Source organism: Schistocerca nitens, chromosome 2 (assembly GCF_023898315.1).
Source record: "Schistocerca nitens isolate TAMUIC-IGC-003100 chromosome 2, iqSchNite1.1, whole genome shotgun sequence".
Classification (NCBI taxonomy): Eukaryota; Metazoa; Arthropoda; class Insecta; order Orthoptera; family Acrididae; genus Schistocerca; species Schistocerca nitens.
The window spans coordinates 1,061,193,752-1,061,218,975 of NC_064615.1; the positions used below are offsets into that span (position 1 = coordinate 1,061,193,752).

Genomic DNA, 25,224 nt, shown 5'->3' on the forward strand with positions numbered 1-25,224 from the left:
TGAAGCGCCTAGAACCGCTCGGCCACTCCTGCCGGCCCCACTGTTTCGTCTTTGTCCATGGATAACACGTCTGTTGTACTCCAGACTTATTGTCACTGCTCTCAGAAAGCTTAAATATTGTAAAACCATGAAACCAACAACTATTAGGTCGTCCGTCCGGAGATGAACATTAACTCGTTCAGTGGACTCTCATGAAACTTTCATTTTGCAATTAGCAGCGCTACAAAAGAGCAGTACTTCATGTCACACTCCCTTTAAGGCCCATAGACTGTATGTCAGAAAGGGGTTGTACATATATCACAAATATAACAGGTCTTCTTCCTCTGTTCTACGCACATGCGAAATTAAATCGAGAACCACCTGTCTTGCATTACAGCTGGAGTTCCCCGGAGTGAAAATCGAGTCTGTGGACGTAGAGAAGCTAGTGACATTCTTCGAGTCCTACGACATTGAGGTGGACAACACGCTCAAAGTATCCAGCGCCGAAGAAGCCGAGAAGGTGAAGATCTTCGCCCGCCAGCCACGTCTCAACCACAAGCCGTTCACGTACTGCATCAAGGTGTCCAGCGAGAAGCCGACCAAGGCTATCTTCCGTGTCTTCTACGGACCACAAGTCAATCCACTCGGCAACGAGATACCTCTCGACTATGCCAGACAATACTTTTTAGAATTCGACCGCTTCGTCTACCAAGGTACGTAAACAGTGTCTGATAGCGCAATCGCATGAACGCCAGCCTGCTCTATAATCACTGTTTCTGTTGAATTACCACGTCTTTTCTAACGAATGATTGTGGGTGCTACTTTACACGGCTAGGTGAGTAGAAGAAGGGAAAAAAACTATTTTAATCCAGTTATATATTCATGAAGGATTGTTTTTCCGTATCTCCGTATCTACCAGGTTTTGTTGACGTCACCAGCTCTCATCGTAAAAGATGTTAACCAGAATAGCATTCAACAATAAGTAATAGCTCGGAGCAGCGACTCGTATGATAGATTATGTGGTGAAATTGATATTTGGGAGAGTGAAGTCGACATGGTTGTGACATCACACAACACTCGTTTAAGTCTAGTCAGCCGTTGGTATAATTCAGCCCTAAGCGACGATGAAGATTTTCCGTAACGTCTTCCCGCTTCATCTTGATAGAAAGCTGTTCCTTAATTTGTTTTTGACAACTTCGAGCTATAGACGTGAAACAGTTCTAACAGGCTGGCTCTGACACACTATACGTCGCACGCCTCGAAGGCATTCATACTTGTTTCTTCTCTAAATGACTTAATGCTCCGTTCGCTTCAATTTTCTTTACTTTGTATTAGTACATTTATGTACATTCTTCGAGTTTTCATTAGGATTTCTATTTTATTATTTACAACCTGCTTTCAGCTCCTCGTTCTTACGTGACAACTTCTCTTATTTTTCGTACCCTGAAATATATTATTGTCTTATTATTCCTTGTGTTCGGCCAATACCATCATAAACTGATGATGTCTTATCAAACTGTGGAAGGGCTAATTTTCAATTTCACAGTAAAGCTTATGTCCCTATAGTCTGAAACTTAATGCAGATAAGTTCCTGGCAATCGGGCAACGAAAGGTTTTGTTTGCTATGGTATCACCGTCATTGTAGTGAAGAGCAAGTAGAGTATGGTCCGACGCCGTCTTCACATAAATTTTATGTCCGGATTAAATCGGTGTTGTCAATAAACGGTCGTGAACACGTTGTTTAAAGCTCTCTTCCACAGAAACCTGCAGTAATCACATGCTCCAAAACACTGATACACAACACCGCACGTTACAAGTTGTTCGTTGCTTGTAGGCATCATAGACATCGTTTTAATCCTCCTCTTGTTCGACTGTGCAAAGAGATAGTAGTAAATAGCCCCTCCACGAGAAAGAGACCACATAGTACCCGCCCTCCCTTACGCTACCAGCCTCTGTAGCCGAGATCAACAACGCACTTTCCTACGCGCACATTCAAAGAAGAGGAGTTGGCTAATAGGAGACGAGAAATCGAAACCATTCGAATGTTGTCGACCACTATAGACTTCTTTTATTGATATTAAATATGTCGCCAGAGGGCTACTAACTAAACTTAGTCACTACTGATTTTTAGCAGTTGATCTCCGTCAACCACTTCCATTAGCCGCATCGGCGAGGGTCTCCTAAGGCCGCATACACGGTAGTGCCTTGCCCTACGATCCGCTAGCAGCCATTTCTTTCTCGTGCTGGAAGAAACTGTCAGTGTCGTCGATAATTCAACCTCTAGACAGTCTTGTGGAATGAGGACATGTGGCACTGTTTATGATGGTACGTTTGTTGTTTAGAGTTGTTACTCTTGGATGGCTCCTTCTTTTTCTTTAGAATTTTTATTCATTTGTTAGGGAAAAGGCGCTCGTCGTCCTACATTTCACACATATCTAAATCTTTCTCAAGCAGTTCATGAAATGGTCTTTTGACGTTACCTGTTTCCAACAGTGCAGTTCTTATGGGGTAACATGCAACTGCAACGTTCTTGCTTCTTTTTTCAAAAAAAATTAACTTAATTACTGAAGGAGTACAAACACCTAAGGATTCAACTTTCTTTTAAGATTCATCACAGCATTTCGTTCATTATGTTTATTATTCTAATAGGGAAAGAAAGTATTAGATCTATTGGTATAATTCGCTTATCACAATTCCTACTACTGACCTGTATGATTGCCGGAATCGGAGAACATTAATAGATCTTTATTTGAATGCATAGAGATGACGTCGCATTACTTAGCCCAATGCGTTAGGGTTAGTGGCTTTAGCACTACGCTGAAAGTCTAACTGAATAAGTTTTTTCAGTCTTGTCACAGAAGCATGCTGTGGTGAAACAAGTTGCTCTTGATGTTCATTCACTTCCTTTTCACAGCCAAAAACCACGTATCATTGAGCTTCTCACTTTCATCTTTCCAGCTAAAAGTGTTTGCGTGTGTAGTAACCTCTGTGGTTGTCTGTATGACCTATTGTGGTATCCGCTTCTGGGTGCCAGGGCTTGAGCCTTATCGTATAAAATGATGTAGTTTCCCGCCAAAAGTCGCGTCCCGATACAGCTGATTTACGTACGAGGGCTACTGGGAAAGTAAGGTAAGATCGGTCGCGAAATGGAAACCACTGTGAAAATCAAAACTGTTTTATTTGCAACAGTTGGCTACAACTACTTCTCTACACAGTCGCTGCTCCAACCTTGACGTTTGCCGCAGTATTGTACCAACATCCCAATATCCTCTGTTGTCTGCGACTTCGTACACAGTTGCAAGGGCTGGTTGGCTACAGAATGGTGCGGCAACTGTCGTCGTAGGAAAGTTGGAGAGGAGCAGAAATGATTAGCGAACAATACATCACAGTAAACAGAAGATTTACTTCAACTTGTATTTCTCCAAAGCGGTTCATGTGAAGAGGGATGAAACTCAGGGGGAGGCCAGTTACGGGCTCTTTTGTGGGTGATCAAACATTTCCCGTCGAAAACGCTAAAGGAGCATCTTCATTGCCCCTGCAGAGAGCGGTCGAGATCTGTCATAAAGAAGGAAACGGATGACGGTTATGTTACGTGGACTGCCTGATATTAAGCGAAATCTCTCACCAGACCCTCACACTGGGCGGGAGACACTATTTTCTAGGCATTTTTACGTGCTCACTGTGGATTCAGCACTGAATTTTTTCTGAATTTACAAGAGTTATACCGAAGAAGTAAGAGTTTCCTAAATATGAAAAACTGTACCAAGTTACAAAATGTCTTGTACTTGGGAACAAAAATTCTGTTAAAATTTAAAAATCTTGCAATCGAGAAAATCTTGTCAGTACTGTATTTAATAATCTATGTGTTATGTTATTACTCTAGTACAAAAAAATAATCAGTAAGCGAAATCAAATTTAGAGGTAGTATTGTCAGAAACCAGTTACAAGTTAAAACGTTTTGAAATAGAGGGTGTTGGAAACTATCGCAAATTTCGATTTTTAAGAAAGAGGAAGTTGTTAAAACATTTAAAAAAACTCAGTTCATTTACAATTGTCGCCTGTTCCATGGTAGAAGACCTTCCGTTCTAGTTACAAGATGCTGCACAACTGACAAGGTATGGTTTAACTGTCGGCACGTTTTGTAACTAATTTTAAAAATATATAGAATTTTAATCATATAAAACTCTGTAATTGAAGTGTTAACAATATCCTACAAATTGTTTTAATACATTTCCAGCTCTTAAATACGTGGAATTCATAATATCTAAAAACGCTAAGCAATATGCAGCTTTACGCCTCACAACAACAAAAGCAATAGATAATGCTGGTCCGGCCGCTGGTGGCCGAGCGGTTCAAGGCGCTCCAGTCTGGAACCGCGCGATCGCTACGGTCGCAGGTTCGAATCCTGCCTCGGGCATGGCTGTGTGTGATGTCCTTAGGTTAGTTAGGTTTAAGTAGTTCTAAGATCTAGGGGACTGATGACCTGAGATGTTAAGTCCCATAGTGCTCAGAGCCATTTGAACCATTTTTTAGATAATGCTGGAAACTGCTCATGGAGGTCTCTAGTGCGTGTTCCTTCACGTGAGTGTACAAGCAGTCACTAGTGTCTGATTAAAATTACTTACCGCTTGGTACTTCACGCGTTGGAGCTCGTTTCCTCCAGTCATAGCGCTCAACGTCATGACCGACCTGTTCGCCATTGCCAAACCACCACAACCACTGATTACTTTACATCCAATTCCTTGGCCGACTTTCTTTTTTGATGTGTTAGGAATTTTGGATCCCGACTCCAAGGCCCTGCCCCCTTCTGTTTCGCATTTCAATGGACATGATAATACACACACACACACACATACACACACAAGGATGCTAAAGAAATACGCATTTTCCATACAGAGCACTTATTATTATTATTATTATTATTCTCGTGTCAGGAACATACAGGTACATGTACATACATTTTACACAGTTATGATTAAATTACTTTTGACCAAAACTTAGCCTCTTCCAATGCATTTTCTGTTGCTTGTTGAAGGTCATCTTCTGTACAGGAGACTGGGCACAATCGCCACATTGCCTGTGCCAAACTGTCTGTTCTTCTCCACAGTCACACTGAATATCATTTGGATCAGTGTATCCCCATCTAGCCAAGTTAACTTTTGATCCTTTAACTCCGAATCTCAGTCTATTCGGTGACTTCCAAGTTGTCCATTCCCCTTCATGGCCTGGAGGTAAAGCTTCAACAACTCTTTTCCAACCAAGGGGAAGGTAGGTCGTAGTCCTCCATAGTTGTAGCCTAGCTTTTTCAACAGTGGTTCTAAGTTCCTTTGATGTCCTAAGGAAACTCTTCCTTGACTTCAGTCGTTGCGGATGCGGTTCATGCCCATACAGAAGGTGGGTAATTTCCTGTTCCACTGCTTTTCTTTCCTTGTTCGTAGCTATCTCTCTTCGAACAGGTGGTGGTGCTATTCCTGCGAGATGGTGAAGCCATTCGATTTCAAGCAACCTGTTATAATTCTACAGGTTTCGTTGAGAGCTACATCCACCTGTTTGGCATGAGTTGAATTATACCAAACAGGACAGGCATACTCTACCGCAGAATAGCATAGTGCCATTGCAGATGTTAGGATTGTTTCAGATTGACTTCCTCACTGTGATCCGGCCACATTGTTCCTGGTAGAAACTTTCGACTTGCATTTCATGCAGTGCTTTTCGAAAGTGAGAGATCTGTCAAATATCACTCCTAGGTATTTTGGAGCCTCGTAGTGTTCCAGTTCGACCCCCGACCATAGTATTTTCGACTTTCTAATGGCGTCCTTGTGCCTCAAATGAAAAGCACACACTTGAGTCTTTGAAGGGATTGGTTTAAGCTGATTTGCGTTGTAATATCTAGATAGATCTTCAAGGGCATTCGTGAAGTTGTTCTCCAACGATTCAAAATCTGTGCTCTGGGTGGGTAGAGCGACGTTAGCAAATAAGAAGCTCCTGGTGTTTGGGGCTATAGGTTGGTCGTTCGTGTATATATCAAACAGAATTGGAAACAAAACACTTCCTTGCGGGAGGCCATTCTTCTGTAGTCTCCATCGAACACGCTGTCCTTGAAAGTCGACGAAGAACCTGCGATTACGCAGAAAGGAGGCGATGAGTCTGGTTAGACCTAAATCTTTGGTCAGATTGTAGACCTTGACTAGTAGTAGCTGGTGACTGACCGTATCATACGCCGCTGATAAGTCGACAAATGCCACTCCTGTCACCTTCAGAGATTCAAAGCCATCTTCTATAAATTGTGTGTGATTTACCAATTGTCCAGTACAGCTTTTACCTGGACGAAATCAAGATTGCTGAGGTATAAGTGAGGAGTTAAATGCAGACGATAGGCGATTTAAAATCAGGCTTTCCAGTATTTTGTAAAGATGACAAAGAAGTGCAGCTGGTCTAAAATTCTTTGGATCATTTCCTTGCCAGGTTTCAGCAAAGCATTTACTCGACTCTTCCGCCATATCATTGGAATTTGGTTTCTCCTTACACAGTTATCGAAAAGTTGTATTTAAAGCAAGGTGTTTAATTTGCTCGGTTCGTACATCATCCAAGGCATCTGAGTTGCCATTTTTACTTTGTTTCATAGGCTTCTGTAGTTCTTCCATGCAGAATGATGATGTAAGGTCATTACCCTCCTCTTGCTCTTCTCTTTGCAATTTTGGTTTTTGTGATTTGTGTGTTGGCTTGCTTCCCGCTCATCAGTAATTGATGTGTTACACACAGCACTAACCAAATAGAACTGGAATCTTTCCCGCACCACGCGATTCGGTGTCACATGCGAATATACACTATTGGCCATTAAAATTGCTACACCAAGAAGAAATGCAGATGATGAACGGGTTTCATTGGACAAATATATTATACTAGAACTGACATGTGATTACTTTTTCACGCAGTTTGGGTGCATAGATCCTGAAAAATCAGTACCCAGAACAACCACCTCTGGCCCTAATAACGGCCTTGATACGCCTGGGCATTGAGTCAAACAGAGCTTGGATGGCGTGTACAGGTACAGCTGCGCATGCAGCTTCAACACGATACCACAGTTCATCAAGAGTAGTGACTGGCGTATTGTGACGAGCCAGTTGCTCTGCCACCATTGACCAGAAGTTTTCAATTGGTGAGAGATCTGGAGAATGTGCCGCCAGGGCAGCAGTCGAACATTTTCTGTATCTAGAAAGGCCCATACAGGGCCTGCAACATGCGGTCGTGCATTATCCTGCTGAAATGTAGGGTTTCGCAGGGATCGAATGAAGGGTAGGGCCACGGGTCGTAACACATCTGAAATGTAACGTCCAGTGTTCAAAGTGCCGTCAATAAGAACAAGAGGTGACCGAGAGGTGTAACCAATGGTACCCCATACCATCACGCCGGCTGATACGCCAGTACGGCGATGACGAATACCCGCTTCCAATGTGCGTTCACCGTGATGTCGCCAAACACGGATGCGACCATCATGATGCTGTAAACAGAACCCGGATTCATCCGAAAAAATGACGTTTTGCCATTCGTGCACCCAGGTTCGTCGTTGAGTACACCATCGCAGGCGCTCCTGTCTGTGATGAAGCGTCAGGGTTAACTGCACCCACGATCTCCGAGCTGATAGTCCTTGCTGCTGCAAACGTCGTCGAACTGTTCGTGCAGATGGTTGTTGTCTTGCAAACGTCCCCATCTGTTGACTCAGGGATCGAGACGAGGCTGCACGATTCGTTACAGCCTTGCGGATAAGATGCCTGTCATCTCGATTGCTAAGTGATACGAGGCCGTTGGGATCCAGCACAGCGTTCCGTATTACATTCCTGAACCCACTGATTCCATATTCTGCTAACAGTCATTGGATGTCGACCAACGCGAGCAGCAATGTCGCGATACGATAAACCGCAATCGAGATAGGCTACAATCCGACCTTTATCAAAGTCGGAAACTTGATGGTAGGCATTTCTCCTCCTTAGACGAGGCATCACAACAACGTTTCACCAGGCAACACCAGTCAATGCTGTTTGTGTATGAGAAATCGATTGGAAACTTTCCTCATGTCAGCACGTTGTAGATGTCGCCACCGGCGCCAACCTTGTGTGAATGCTCTGAAAAGCTAATCATTTGCATATCGGTTAAAGTTCGCGTCTGTAGCACGTCATCTTCGTGGTGTAGCAATTTTAATGGCCAGTAGTGTACGACTATTATCATCACGGAGGAAGGCAACGGTTCATCGTTGCAACCGGTTCTGGAAATTAGTAAATGTAAGAATGCAATGCCAGATGGTGGAATAGGGAAGTGTAAGATACTTTGTGGCTGTGTAAAAGGCCGCGGGTTCAAATCTCGTTAAGTGCTTTAAAATTTGTATTTCTAAATCTTATCAAAATGGCATTAATTATTACTTTTATTCAATATACTGGTGTAAGTGTAGTTTTTTCTAATACTTTACCGCGTCATTGTCGTCATCGTATTGACTTTTTGTTTGCTCATATTTTTTATTATCTTCCCCTTTCTCGCTTATTATCTGTATGTGTCGTCTATAACCTGTAACCAGGACTGATCATCGTCTAGTAACATGGCAGCTCTTATAGCCAGTGCGAGGATAGTTTCAGGTAACCAGTAAAAGCGAAAAATTACAGTGTGCTTAAATTTTTCCCTCTTGAGTTTGCTGCTAGAAGTTAGCGTTAACCGCCGTGAATACAGCGAGCGTGACTGATACACTGACGAAAAAAAAAAAAGTCGCTACACCAAGAAGGAGTTGCGCGACATAATCGCAAGTTGGAAGGCGTGCTTTTTCCATCTGAAAGATGGTGTCTGTTCAAACTGCGCGCTAGTCGCATAAGAGCGGCGCAAGTACTGCCACTAAGAAGATGTAAATTAGGTTTCTATATTCCGACATAATTGTCGTAAGGAGTGTGATCATAATATAACTTAAACATTTGACACTAAAATAGTGAAACCATAGTCACAGTACATAAAACTTTTCTTTTAAAAAGAAAGGGGTTACATTGCCGGTTTCAAAGAACTACGTCGTTATTTTCAAATTTTGAAAAAAGAAAAATTGTATGTACTGTGACTATGGCTTCACTATTTTAATGCCAAATAAAAATTTTAATTAGGTTTGCTTTATATAGACGCTGTAACGATCGTGTCGTTATTTACCTTCGAGACTGGACGTGACGATATGATTTTAGTCTGGAAGGCCTTTAAGGTTTCAATGACGCCATTATCAACACCTCGCTGAGTTTGAACGAAATGGAGTAACAGGGCTACGAGAAGCAGGTCGTTCCTTCTGCGGTATTACAAGAAGTCTTGGCAGGGATGTATGCAATGTACATGACTGATGGTAGCGGTGGTCACGAGTATGTACAGTCGGAGGAAGATCACGTGGAACTAAGGAGAAGTAAGACTATCGTGCTCAGCGTATGGCTCTGGGACATCGTACTGCATCGGTGAATTGCGCCGACGAAGTATTGTGGAATTTTCACGACGACATCCGGTGTGTCGCACGAGAACCATATTTACAACATATGAAGATGGCATCTGTTCTTTCGGACATGTCCAAAAGAACAGATGCCATCTTCATATCATTGAAGGCTGACCGGCTGATGACCTTCAGTGCGGATGCACACGAATTGCCTGAACTCTTACGGGACTCGGTGGATTGTCTGCCGCGAGTAATGGCTATAACGGCAGGGGCACTACGAATGTAGTGTGTGGACTATAAGTTGAGAATGTGGGTCTCACGGGGAGCGCGACGGAGATAAGTCCCTGCAGTCGCACTATCCTCTGTACCCTCGGTGGCTCAGATGGCTAGAGCGTCTGCCATGTAAGCAGGAGATCCCGGATTCGAGTCCCGGTCGGAGCACACATTTTCAACTGTGCCCGTTGATGTATATCAACGCCTGTCAGCAGCTAATGGTATTAATTTAATTGTAACTTCATAATTACAACAGGTATCCTCAAGTCGGCTTGTATTGCGAATGTGTCGCTTATCATGCTGGTTCTTTTCTCCTGTGTCGTCTCCAATCGCTTAGGCACAAATTTCGTCGAACTAAATGGTACGGCAGGAGATTAATCGGACTATAGATGGAAATACCAACCAGGTAATATCATGTGTGCCTACCATCCAGGTACAACATTCTCTCCTACTAGGAAGAGAACTGTGGAAACACGAATTTTAATTTTTCTCATTTTTTTCGTTTCATTCTTTTGCGTGCTAGGTAAAGCAAGTGCTAGAGCGGGGCCCCACGAGGAATACAGGCCCCACAACGAACTTTTGACGTCACACTAGTCGGCTTGCCTGGCATACATCATCAATCCTCGGCCCAGGGGAAATTAACATGTAATTGAAAAGATACCCATTACAGGTATTAACTTCGTGGTGTGGTATCGAGACCCTGCATTCAGTTAAATGAGCAGTCGAGAATTATAGAACTGGTCTAAAATAGTGACTCGCTCTCCGCCGGAGACGACTGCTGACATTCGTGTAAGACCTGAAATGTCAAAAATGATTCAAATGGCTCTGAGCACTATGGGACTTAACATCTGAGGTCATCAGTCTCCTAGACTTAGAACTACTTAAAGCTAACTAACTTAAGGACATCACGCACATCCATGCCCGAGGCAGGATTCGAACCAGCGACCGTAGCAGCAGCGCGGTGCCTGACTGAAGCGCCTAGAACCGCTCGGTCACAGAGGCCGGCCCTGCAATATCACACGCTGTGACGTACGCGCCACAGCCTGTCTTTCTCATAGACCTCCTGCCAGAGATAACCCCGTTTCCCAGGTCTAGTTATACCCCTGGTTCAGTTACCGACCCGTGTTATAACACAGTGGCAAGGGGAGACCGCCAATTGTGAAATTCAGATTCGATTCATACTGCGCATAATAAAAGCTCATGGCCAGAGGTGTAATGCGGCAAAGCACTAAGATGCACTTCTTAGCCGTTGTCGAGAAAATCGACAGTTAAAAGAAACCGTTGCGGTGAAATACTCTCTACGATTAATAATTTTCCGCAGCGTCGTGGCGCAGCGGTAAGCGCTCGGGTTTGTAATCTGAAGGTCGCCAGATCGAATCTCGCACAATGCAACTTTTTTTTTTTAGTATTTGTTTTTTGTAATTCAAATGTGTATACACACACACACACACACACACATATATATATCAGTTGCAACAATTATGCATACAATAAGTTGTTGAAAGTCGTTTGTCGTGGAAAACTGGCGACTTTGAACATCATTATGTTTTCTGCAAACAAAGTTGTATTTCACAAATGTTATTCATTGTCTTCATAATGTTAACCACGTATAGTTAACGGAAGACGTAGAAACGATATTCCAGCGTAAGTCAAACGTTCGAATTAGAATAGAGACCCCACGAACACAAGTTCGCTGTGGCAGGTATGAAATATAAACTCCGTTACTCGCTCGTTACACATGAAGGACAGATGTTGAATGGGCCGAAACGAGCCGCCCCTTAACAGCGTAGTTGCCTGCTAACTTCGAAAGAAGGAAGATGCGGTCCCTAGCGCAACTTACACTCCTGGAAATAGAAATAATAACACCGTGAATTCATTGTCCCAGGAAGGGGAAACTATATTGACACATTCCTGGGGTCAGATACATCACATGATCACACTGACAGAACCACAGGCACATAGACACAGGCAACAGAGCATGCACAATGTCGGCACTAGTACAGTGTATATCCACCTTTCGCAGCAATGCAGGCTCCTATTCTCCCATGGAGACGATCGTAGAGATGCTGGATGTAGTCCTGTGGAACGGCTTGCCATGCCATTTCCACCTGGCGCCGCAGTTGGACCAGCGTTCGTGCTGGACGTGCAGACCGCGTGAGACGACGCTTCATCCAGTCCCAAACATGCTCAATGGGGGACAGATCCGGAGATCTTGCTGGCCAGGGTAGTTGACGAACACCTTCTAGAGCACGTTGGGTGGCACGGGATACATGCGGACGTGCATTGTCCTGTTGGAACAGCAAGTTCCCTTGCCGGTCTAGGAATGGTAGAACGATGGGTTCGATGACGGTTTGGATGTACCGTGCACTATTCAGTGTCCCCTCGACGATCACCAGTGGTGTACGGCCAGTGTAGGAGATCGCTCCCCACACCATGATGCCGGGTGTTGGCCCTGTGTGCCTCGGTCGTATGCAGTCCTGATTGTGGCGCTCACCTGCACGGCGCCAAACACGCATACGACCATCATTGGCACCAAGGCAGAAGCGACTCTCATCGCTGAAGACGACACGTCTCCATTCGTCCCTCCATTCACGCCTGTCGCGACACCACTGGAGGCGGGCTGCACGATGTTGGGGCGTGAGCGGAAGACGGCCTAACGGTGTGCGGGACCGTAGCCCAGCTTCATGGAGACGGTTGCGAATGGTCCTCGCCGATACCCCAGGAGCAACAGTGTCCCTAATTTGCTGGGAAGTGGCGGTGCGGTCCCCTACGGCACTGCGTAGGATCCTACGGTCTTGGCGTGCATCCGTGTGTCGCTGCGGTCCGGTCCCAGGTCGACGGGCACGTGCACCTTCCGCCGACCACTGGCGACAACATCGATGTACTGTGGAGACCTCACGCCCCACGTGTTGAGCAATTCGGCGGTACGTCCACCCGGCCTCCCGCATGCCCACTATACGCCCTCGCTCAAAGTCCGTCAACTGCACATACGGTTCACGTCCACGCTGTCGCGACATGCTACCAGTGTTAAAGACTGCGATGGAGCTCCGTATGCCACGGCAAACTGGCTGACACTGACGGCGGCGGTGCACAAATGCTGCGCAGCTAGCGCCATTCAACGGCCAACACCGCGGTTCCTGGTGTGTCCGCTGTGCCGTGCGTGTGATCATTGCTTGTACAGCCCTCTCGCAGTGTCCGGAGCAAGTATGGTGGGTCTGACACACCGGTGTCAATGTGTTCTTTTTTCCATTTCCAGGAGTGTATAACATCGTCGAAAATCAGTGCGGACTGGAGAGCTTTGGTACACCCTGTTAAAAAAACGGAAAAATGGAGGCGGTACAATTGGAGAGCGATCCGCCTTCACCAACATGCATAAGCAATTCATTAATAGTTTATATATATATATATATATATATATATATATATATATATATATATATATATATATATTAATAGTTTATATATATATATATGTATGTATATATGAATTACAAAAAACTAATAATAAATTGCATGGCGCGAGATTCGATCCGGTGACCTTTGGATTACGAACCCGAGCGCTTACCATTGCGCCACGACGCTGTAGAGAACTATTAATCGTAGAGAGTATTTCACCGCAACGGTTTCTTTTAACTGTCGATTTTCTCGACAACGGCTGAGAAGTGCATCTTGGTGCTTTGCCACATTACACCTCTGGCCATGAGCTTTTATTATGCGCAGTATGAATCGAATCTGAATTTCACAATTGACGGCCTCCCCTTGTGAGATGATAAAAGCCATGGAACACTTCCTAACATTGCGTCGTATAGTAACTCGACGTTGCACGGATTCAAAAAGTCGTTGGTAGTCCCCTGCAAAAAATACTGAGCTATGCTGCCACTACAACCGTCTACAACTGAGAAATTGTTCCTGGTGCAGGTCTTTGTGCACGAACTGACGTCTCCATTATTCCCATAAATGTTGTGTGTGTGTCATGTAGGGCGATCTTAGTGGCCAGTGCATTATCTTGAATGGCCCAAAATGTTCTTCAAACCAATCGTGAAGAATCGTGGCCTGGTGACATGCCGCAATGTCAACCATAAAATTTCCATCGTTCTTTGGAAACATGAATGATTGTAATTGGTCTCCAAGTAGCCGAACGTATCCATTCCCAATCAGTGATCGGTTCAGTTGGACCAGAGTACGCAGTCATTCCATGTAAACACAGGCCACAACATTATGGAGCTATCACCAGTCCGCAGCTCGTGGTAGTGCGGTAGCGTTCTCGCTTCCCACGCCCGGGTTCCCGGGTTCGATTCCCGGCGGGGTCAGGGATTTTCTCTGCCTCGTGATGACTGGGTGTTGTATGATGTCCTTAGGTTAGTTAGGTTGAAGTAGTTCTAAGTTCTAGGGGACTGATGACCATAGATGTTAAGTCCCATAGTGCTCAGAGGCATTTGAACCATTTAAGTATCACCAGGTTGCACAGTGTCTTGTTGATAACTTGGGTCCAAGACTTCGTGGGGTCTGCGCCGCACTCTAATCCTACCATCAGCTCTTACCAACTGAAATCGGGACTCATCCGACCAGGGCACGGTTTTCCAGTCATCTAGGGTCCAACTGATATGGTCACGAGCCCAGGAGAAGTGCTGCCTGCGATGTGTTATCAGCAAAGGCACTCGCTTCAGTCGTCGACACCAAAGTTCGCCGCACTGTCCTAACAGATAGGATCGTCGTTCGTCCTACGTTGATTGTTGCAGTTATTTCTCGCAGTGTTGCCTGTCTGATAGAACTGACAACTCTACGGAAACGCCGCAGCTCTCAGTCGTCAAGAAGGCCGTCGGCTACTGCGTTGTCCACGGTGAGGGATAATGCCTGAGATTTGGTATTCTCTGCACACTGTTGACACTATGGATCTCGAAATACTGAATTCCCTAACGATTTGAGAAATGGAATGTCCCGTGCCTCTGCCTCCCATCGGGCGGCCACAATCGCGTCGTAAACGTTTTTACACGAATCACGAGAGTCCAAACGATAGCTCCGGCAATGCACTGCCCTTCTACACCTTGTTAAAAATTTATGTGACCCTTTGGAAGTCAGATCTGGAAGCTGAAGAGATCTGGGGAGGTTGAATAAGAGTCTCTGACAGTTCTTTCCATCAACCTGTCGTCTTCTAAAGTTGTGTCCCCAGTGCAGAAGACAGCTGGTCGGTCGTGGGATCTTCTTCGGCGGGGGCTGCTATGCTGTCAATTTGAAGCTGTGAGTGTGCTTTTTGCGGGATGCCACTTGCCCAGGTTAGTCTCTGTATCTACAGAGGGCAAGATCTGTAGTACTGACAATGATGATAGGCGACAATTCTCATTAATGTATCCTGTTTGGTTATTATTGAAATTTCCACACATTTGCACTGTCTTTTACAACACTCGACATAGCTTTCTTAATTGTATTGTAACTTTTCCATCCAACTTCCGAAATATGACACACATGTCCGGCTCTCCAGTACGCACTATACAGAGTGAGTATTGCATATCCACAACTGAGTTACGCCCGATATAGAGTACAACATATCTGGCTCTGAAGGACACCTGAAACAGAGTGAGTATTACATATTCACATCTAAGTAACGCACGATACTGAGATACGAGTCAGACCCTCCAGAGCGTCCGAAACAGAGTACAACATGGCCGGCTCTGAAGCGCAGTGTAAGTACTTCGTCTCCCAGGCTCGTCAAAGCGACCTGAAGATGCCCAAAGCACTTCAGTTGCAATATCGTTACTCTTATGTTTCTCAAAACCAGTGAAATTTAATAAACAAAAACGATAGTCTCATAGGGTAACCATGAGAGATTGTCAAACTAAGAACTGGGTTAAATACAGGGTGTTTATAAATGAATATCGGGGTTTTAACACTTTATAATATTTATTATATTAAACTTACAGTTATAAATGATATGTCAAATGAAAGAGCAACTCAAACAGTTTTACCAAGCACCTTATAAATCTTCAATCTGAGAACCATTTGTCACACGGCACACATCAAGTCTTTAGCCGAGTTCTTCCCAAACGTTGATAACTGTGTCTTCAGTGATTATAGCAACAGCTGCTTCATTCCTTAATGAAGCCCCAAAGGAAAAAATCGCATGGCGTTAGGTCGGGTGAACGTGGAGGCCATGCAAAGCAAGCCCTGTCACTGGGCCCCTTGCGGCCTATCCAGCGCTTGGGTACAGTGAAGTTCAACCAATCGCGTACTTCGCGCGATTACATTGCGCGCTGCGCATGAGCACTGATGCCAAACATAACTGATTTGCTCTTTCATTTGATATATCATATATAACTGTAAGTTTAATGTAATAAATACTATAAAGTGTTAAAACCCCGAGGTTCATTTATAAACACCCTGTACAATGAAAAGTACCGGGTGATCAAAAAGTCAATATAAATTTGAAAACTGAATAAATCACGCAGTAATGTAGATAGAGAGGTACAAATTGACACACAAGCTTGGAATAACATGGGGTTTTATTAGAGCCAAAAAAATACAAATGTTCAAAAAAAATCCGACAGATGGCGCTTCATCCGATGAGAATAGCAGTAATTAGCATAACAAAGTAAGACAAAGCAAAGATGATGTTCTTTACAGGAAATGCTCAATATGTCCACCATCATTCCTCAACAATAGCTTTAGTCGAGGAATAATGTTGTGAACAGCACTGTAAAGCATGTCCGGAGTTATGGTGAGGCATTGGCGTCGGATGTTGTCTTTCAGCATCCCTAGAGATGTCGGTCGATCACAATACACTTGCGACTTCAGATAACTCTAAAGCCAATAATCGCACGGACTGAGGTCTGGGGACCTGGGAGGCCATGCATGACGAAAGTGGCGCCTGAGCACACAATCATCAACAAACGACGAGCGCAAGAGATCTTCACGCGTGTAGCAATACTTTTTTTTTTTTGTTCTAATAAAACCCCATGTTATTCCAAGCATGTGTGTCAATTTTTACCTCTCTATCTACATTATTCCGTGGTTTATTAAGTTTTCAAATTTATACTGACTTTTTGATCACCCGGTATATAAATAATTAATAAGAGAAGTTAGGCGTTCTAGCGCCTAGCACCCGAACGTGCCGACCAATCAGAAGCAAGTTCAGTACAATTGGCGGGCTTTCCCACGGGAGTGGTACATACTGTACCATCTGTCGCTCGTACCTGACTCCACTTTTGCACCATATGTTACTTCACTTGTATCAAGCTGCATCAAGGTGAGCTTCTAGCAAAATAGCAAAATAAAATACTGGCGGTCACAGCCAGCAATATCAATCACATTGTGTACGCGAGCGACACTACCGCCATCTGAATACCGTCTGTGATTTTTGTCACCTCATTGTAACATCCGCAAGCCGCGCAGTTTACATTGGTTTACAAAATTGTTAAGGCTTTCGTGGCCACTTGTTGACAAACTGCATATTGGCTTCTGTCTCGGGTTCTTCGGCTGACGTTCATCTAATGATTTTACTGACGGCGGACATACAGAGAAACCTGCCCAACATAGAAGCCCTACCACCTCGGCTGTATGGGTTACCCAAAATCCATAAGAACAACTTTCCACTAAGACCGATTGTTAGCGCTCACCGACGTATAAACTGGCAAAACACTTGGCCTCTCTGTTCCAGCCACACGTGGGGAAGACCGACACACACAGAAAAGACTCAGGACATTTCATTGAAAAGCTGAACAAACTGAAACTTGCACCAAACGAAATCCTGGTCAGTTTTGATGTTGTTTCTTTGTTTACGAAAGTGCCACTCAGTGACGCTCTGGAGCACATCGGTTCCATTTTCCCGCTAGACATCACAAAGCTCTTCCATGCATGTCTCACCACGAGCTATTTCATGTGGAATGGCGATTTCTACTCACAGCTGGAAGGCGTCGTCATGGGTAGTCCTCTTAGTCCAGTGGTGGCCAACTTCTTCATGGAACAATTTGAAGCATAGGCACTGGACTTGGCGACTTGCAAACCTAAGGTGTGGTACAGATACGTCGATGATAATTTCGTTGTGTGGAGCCATGGTGAAGAATACCTCGCTGACTTCGTAAGACACTTGAACAGCCTCCATACAAACATAACATTTACCATGGAAGTAGAAAAGGACAAAAAACTGCCATTTCTGGATGTGCTGGTCACAAGGGATGGCGAAAACCTGGGACACTGCGTGTATCGAAAACCGACACACATGGACCGATACCTGCACGAATTATCAAACCTCCACCCGAGCCAGAAAAGAGGCATGCTTAATACGCTCGTAACGCGAGCAGGACGAATATGTGAGCCGCAACACCTCAGACACGAAATACAACACCTGGAAAGTGTTCTGAGGAGCAATGGGTACTCCACAAATTATATTAGAAGTGTAACAGAGCCAAACACTCGGCGAAGTAAGGAATCAGCAAAAGAAATGTCTGGTACGGCCTTTCTGCCATACATTCCCAGAGTGGCGGACAGAATCGGGCGTATATTGCGCAAACATGGCGTAAAGACAATTTTCAAACCGACAAGGAAGATCAAAGAGTGTCTTAGATCGACAAAGGAGAAGACTTGCAATGTAGGGAATATACCGTATACCAAGCACATGCGGTAAAGCTTATGTCTGAATGACTGGACGATGAATCAACACCAGGATCAAAGAACATAAGCGACGCTGAAGGTTGGGGCAGGAGGAGAAATCGGCCGTGGCAGAGCACGCACTGAGTGAGACCAACCACGTAATAAACTTCGCCGACACGGAAGTTCTGGCTGTAGAGAAGCACTATCACACGCGCTTGTTCAGGGAAGCTGTAGAAATACAAAAACATGCGAACAGTTTCAACAAGAAAGAGGAAAGCCTTAAGGTAAACGGATCCTGGCTTCCCGTACTGCAGCGAACGACCGTCGCAGGTAGCAAGAGGAGAACCGCACCGGAAATGACCACGGAAAAGCCCTCGGACGTTGGCGCGCCAGGTACATATAGTCTGCGGCCGCCAGCTCGGCTCCATTTCACCACCGGCAATGGAGGGTGAAGCTTTGACAATGCCAGCCACTCGTGCTGGCGAGACGTCAGTAAAATCATTAGATGAACGTCGGCCGAAGAACCCGAAACCAGAAGCCAATAGGCTCAAAATGGCTCTGAGCACTATGGGACTTAACGTCAGAGGTCGTGAGTCCCCCAGAACTTAGAACTGCTTAAACCTAACTAAGGCCAGTATTACACTATCAAAATTCTTTGTCAGATATCTTTGTCCAACATCTTTGTCAAAGATATTTGATGGTGTAATAGGGAACTTTGTCAAATGTCGTCCAATATTTGATCAAGTCTAGGGCCTCGCTGTAGATTTGATCAAAGAAGTCGCTTGTCTTCTGTTCACTGCAATGTGACATGTTACCACATGGAGCGCTAGCATCGCTGCATTCTGTCGTCTGTAGTGTTTTTATAAACTTGCGGGTAAATACAATTGGTGTGTGCCGACAACTACAAAATTAATAGAGATGTATGAAGCTGAAGAGGCGCTTTACAACGTGAGGCACGCTGAATATAAAAATAGATTACGAAGGTTGGAGACCTGACCTAACCTAACATAACCTAACCCTCTCCTGTAGCAAGGAATCGGAGTGTTACAGTGAGCCTATCTTCTGCAGATGTAGCCGTTCTTAAGTGAATATTGTGCTTTGTGATATGAGGATACACTTCATTGAGCACATACAGAAACGTATGCTCATCCATTCTTAAGTAACTGATGTACAACTTGACGTCCTCCACTATAATCTCACGTAACAAGTTTTGTTGAATGCTTTTATCGTGTCGTCGTAAAACCCACGGCTTCACCCAGGTTTGTTTCCTTTTTTTCCCCCACTTCTCTTCCGCATATGCACACAGTGCAATTGTGGTACATGCAACTGCTGCGGTTAATAACAAGTTGTTGTTGTCAGCCATTTTGAACTTTGACGAAAAATATGATGACAGTGTAATACCCCTTCCAGCGCTATGTCAAAGATCTTTGTCAAATATATTTGACAGGATATTTGATCACATCTTTGATCAAATCTTTGACAAAGAAATTTGATAGTGTAATACCGGCCTCACCTAAGCACATCACACACATTCATGCCCAAGGCAGGATTCGAACCTGCGACCGTAGCAGTCGCGCGGTTTCGGACTGAAGCGCCTAGAACCTCTCGGCCACCGTGGCCAGCGCTAATAGGCAGTTTGTCAATAAGTGGCCACGAAAGCCTTAACAATTTTGTATTACATTGGTTTGTGGAGCACAGCCGCAGGTAAACAGCAGAATAAAGACGTGCCGTTTGATGTACCTTACAGTGCAAGCCGGCGAGAACGTGATCGAGCGCAACAGCAGCGACGCAGTGAGCACGCGGCCCGACTCCGTGCCGACGTCGCAGCTGGTGGAGGCGGTGGAGGCGGCGCTGCAGGGGAAGCGCGACTTCTGGCCCGCCGGCGTGTCGCGCCGGGGGTTCCCCGGCCGCCTGCTGCTGCCGCGCGGCCGCCGCGCCGGCCTGCCGCTCCGCCTCTACGTCATCGCCAGCCCGCTGGCGGAGGACGCGCCCGCCGCCGCCCTGGAACCGCGGGCGCCCCTCGCCGGCGACTGGGGCGTCGCGCTCGCAGACGGCCGCCCCGTCGCCTTCCCCTTCGACCGGCGCATCCCCTACAACCACGTCTTCAACGTGCCCAACTCCTACACCAAGAACGTCCTCGTCTTCCACGTAGACGTCGTCGAGAACATCAAAGCAGAAGACTAAACGCAAACAATTATGTAATTTTCCACCCGCCAACTCCTTGCAGAGTCAAATAAATCTAATGTTTTCTACGTAACATTAATTGTTTCATTTAATCAGATGTAAAGATACTATCATATACAGGGTGTTCCCCACTTCTATACCCGGCCTAGTCAAACATGCCACTTGACAGCTCGCGTGTAGTTGGCTATACTGCGATTGCGAGGTTGCAATAGTTGCCACCGCACACGCCCATAGCCCCGAAGCACGTTTTGTACATCTACATGGATACTCTGCAAATCACATTCAAGTGCCTGGCATAGGGGTTATCGAACCACCTTCACAATTCTAAAAAAAGTGTGTGTGAAATCTTATGGCACTTAACTGCTATGATCATCAGTCCCTAAGCTTACACACTACTGAACCTAAATTATCCTATGTAGGTTGGTGTCAACAAAATATTTTCGCACTCGGAGGAGAAGGCTGGTGATTAGAATTTCGTGAGAAGATTCCGTCGCAACGAAAAACCCCTTTCTTTTAATGATTTCCAGCCCAAATCCTGTTTCATATCTGTGACACTCTCTCCCATATTTCGCAATAATGCAAAACGTGCCCCCCTTTCTTTGAACTTTTTCGCTGTACTCCGTCAGTCCTATCTGGTAAGGATCCCACACCGCGCAGCAGTATTCTAAAAGAGGACGGACAAGCGTAGTGTAGGCAGTCTCCTTAGTAGGTCTGTTACATTTTCTCATTGTCCTGCCAATAAAACGCAGTCTGATTAGCATTCCCCACAACATTTTCTGTGTGTTCCTTCCAATTTAAGTTGTTCGTAATTGTAATACCTAGGTATTTAGTTGAATTTACGGCTTTTAGATTAGACTGATTTATCGTGTAACCCACGTTTAACGAATTCCTTTCAGCACTCGTGTGGATGACCTCGCACTTTCCGTTATTTAGGGTCAACTGCCAATTTTCGCACCATTCGCATATCTTTTCTATATCGTTTTGCAATTTGTGTTGATTTTCTGATGACTTAATTAGTCGATAAACGACAGCGTCATCTGCAAACAACCTAAGACGGCTGCTGAGATTGTCTCCAATATCGTTTATATAGATAAGGAACAGCAAAGGGCCCATAACACTACCTTGGGGAACGCCAGAAATCACTTCTGTTTTACTCGATGACTTTCCGTCAATTACTACAAACTGTGACCTCTCTGATAGGAAATCACAAATCCAGTCACATAACTGAGACAATATCCATAAGCACGCAATTAAATAAATCCAGAAATACGGAATCGATCTGAAATCCCTTGTCAATAGCACTCAACACTTCATGTGAATAAAGAGCTAGTTGTGTTTCACAGGAACGATGCTTTCTAAACCTATGTTGACTGTGTGTCAATAGACCGTTTTCTTCGAGGTAATTCACAATGTTCGAACACAATATATGTTCTAGAATCCTGCTGCATATCGACGTTAACGATATGGCCGTGTAATTTATTGGATTACGCCTACTACCTTTCTTGAATATTGATGTGACTTGTGCAACTTACCAGTCTTTGGGTACGGATCTTTCGGCGAGCGAACGGTTGTATATGATTCTTAAGTATGGGGCTACTTCATCAGCATACTCGGAAAGGAACCTATTTGGTATACAGTCTGGACCAGAAGACTTGCTTTTATTAAGCGATTTAAGTTGCTTCACTACCCTTAGGATATTTACTTCTACGTTACTCATGTTGGCAGCTGTTTTCGATTCGAGTTCTGAAATATTTACTTCGTTGTAAATGTAAGTTACAATCAACGTTTATACGTAAGTACAACAAAGTACGTTTTTTTAACAATGGCGAGAACAACGGAGACAAAGCGTTTGATTGCATATGAAACCGGGAATTAAAAACACCCAAATTTAATGACAATATCTATGAAAAGTCATTCCAGATTGTTATAACAGTTGCATATAGAACGTCGTATAATAATGTAAACCCAAGCATACGAAAGTGCAAGCTATCGACACTCATAGAAAGAAATAAAGCAAAACATGCATAGCCTACATGCTTGCAGAGAGAGAGAATTAATTCTGTATACATTTACACTCGCCAATTTACGATGTCAGTGGCGCAATTCCATCCAGTTCTCTTTCACTAACCATAGGAATCAGCGCGAAAACCGTTGTCTCCATCATCAACATCATCATCAAGAGAAATTGTTAATTGTATTCATTTATAATTCCGTCTATAGTCTGTGCTTCTCTTATGAGTTAAGCAACATAGTCTACTTTCTTCGTCCATGGGGTGGCGTCTACAGTAGCAAGACCTTCATGTAGCAGTCTTTCCACTTCTGTTATTGTAAGAGTCTTGTTGTTACTTCTAATGTACGCCTTGACATAATTCCAAACCAGTTAAATTGGATTACAATGGCAGTGATAAGGCAGTAGCCTAATTGCCATGTGACCCTGTTCGCTTGCAATTACATGGTTCAAATGGCTCTGAGCACTATGGGACTTAACATCTGTGGTCATCAGTCCCCTAGAACTTAGAACTACTTAAACCTAACTAACCTAAGGACATCACACACATCCATGCCCGAGGCAGGATTCGAACCTGCGACCGTAGCATGCAATTACATGTACAGCTTATTTAGGCGCCACACGGTTATTTCGTTTTACGAGCGAATATACACTCCTGGAAATTGAAATAAGAACACCGTGAATTCATTGTCCCAGGAAGGGGAAACTTTATTGACACATTCCTGGGGTCAGATACATCACATGATCACACAGACAGAACCACAGGCACATAGACACGGGCAACAGAGCATGCACAATGTCGGCACTAGTACAGTGTATATCCACCTTTCGCAGCAATGCAGGCTGCTATTCTCCCATGGAGACGATCGTACAGATGCTGGATGTAGTCCTGTGGAACGGCTTGCCATGCCATTTCCACCTGGCGCCTCAGTTGGACCAGCGTTCGTGCTGGACGTGCAGACCGCGTGAGACGACGCTTCATCCAGTCCCAAACATGCTCAATGGGGGACAGATCCGGAGATCTTGCTGGCCAGGGTAGTTGACTTACACCTCCTAGAGCACGTTGGGTGGCACGGGATACATGCGGACGTGCATTGTCCTGTTGGAACAGCAAGTTCCCTTGCCGGTCTAGGAATGGTAGAACGATGGGTTCGATGACGGTTTGGATGTACCGTGCACTATTCAGTGTCCCCTCGACGATCACCAGTGGTGTACGGCCAGTGTAGGAGATCGCTCCCCACACCATGAGGCCGGGTGTTGGCCCTGTGTGCCTCGGTCGTATGCAGTCCTGATTGTGGCGCTCACCTGCACGGCGCCAAACACGCATACGACCATCATTGGCACCAAGGCAGAAGCGACTCTCATCGCTGAAGACGACACGTCTCCATTCGTCCCTCCATTCACGCCTGTCGCGACACCACTGGAGGCGGGCTGCACGATGTTGGGGCGTGAGGGGAAGACGGCCTAACGGTGTGCGGGACCGTAGCCCAGCTTCATGGAGACGGTTGCGAATGGTCCTCGCCGATACCCCAGGAGCAACAGTGTCCCTAATTTGCTGGGAAGTGGCGGTGCGGTCCCCTACGGCACTGCGTAGGATCCTACGGTCTTGGCGTGCATCCGTGCGTCGCTGCGGTCCGGTCCCAGGTCGACGGGCACGTGCACCTTCCGCCGACCACTGACGACAACATCGATGTACTGTGGAGACCTCACGCCCCACGTGTTGAGCAATTCGGCGGTACGTCCACCCGGCCTCCCGCATGCCCACTATACGCCCTCGCTCAAAGTCCGTCAACTGCACATACGGTTCACGTCCACGCTGTCGCGGCATGCTACCAGTGTTAAAGACTGCGATGGAGCTCCGTATGCCACGGCAAACTGGCTGACACTGACGGCGGCGGTGCACAAATGCTGCGCAGCTAGCGCCATTCGACGGCCAACACCGCGGTTCCTGGTGTGTCCGCTGTGCCGTGCGTGTGATCATTGCTTGTACAGCCCTCTCGCAGTGTCCGGAGCAAGTATGGTGGGTCTGACACACCGGTGTCAATGTGTTCTTTTTTCCATTTCCAGGAGTGTAACATCAGCTTTGTCGCGCTCATGTCCGCAACAATGTCTCTCGCCTGCAACTATTGCACCATAGGCAGTTTTGTCTAAAATCACGGAATAGTACGGTGCATTATCTACCGCAAACACTGTCGGAACACTAAACTGGAGCAACAAATTTTTAAACCACTGTAGAAACCGTGGATGGTCCACATCCTCATAATAAGTCACCGGTTTTTCTCGATCGAGAAACTATAAGTGCTTTGAAGATCCTGCATGAACCACAATCAATCTGGATCCTCTTCCTGTTGGTTGATGACCGCTGCTTTCCGGTTTATCACCTGTCCAGCATTTATTAACTGATTCTCCAGCGTTGACCCGGGTTTCGTCAAACCATATGATTGTGTGTGTATCCTTTCCTACAAATTTGTGCAAGAAAATGGCACGAGCTACAACCACGTGAGCTTTTTCAAGTACCAGTTTTCGTCCGTCTAACTTTTTAAAACGGAACCCCATACTTTTTAATACCATCTTAAATGACGTTTTTCCCCTGAGAAAAGTTAGGTTTCTTTTAAAGAAATTAGCAGCTACGCTACAGTGGTGTATTCTTTCCTTCTAAAATATCCGTATATATGTACCGACGAATTGCGTCGGTTTGGAAAGAATCAATATCTGTAACTGGACGAGGCTTTTTTTTCTTCCCAGGAGTACTTAA

At 45.2% G+C, this 25,224-nt stretch overlaps 1 protein-coding gene across 1 annotated transcript in view; it reads left to right on the top strand.

The window, feature by feature from the left end:
- The window catches only part of LOC126235540 (hexamerin-like), a 64,528-nt gene extending 44,067 nt beyond the window's left edge, over positions 1 to 20,461 (top strand). The window contains exons 9-10 of the mRNA XM_049944257.1: positions 377 to 692; positions 20,025 to 20,461. Coding sequence (XP_049800214.1) covers positions 377 to 692; positions 20,025 to 20,461 — 753 coding nt within the window. The remainder of the gene's footprint in view (positions 1 to 376; positions 693 to 20,024) is intronic.
- The last annotated feature ends 4,763 nt before the right edge of the window (positions 20,462 to 25,224 follow it).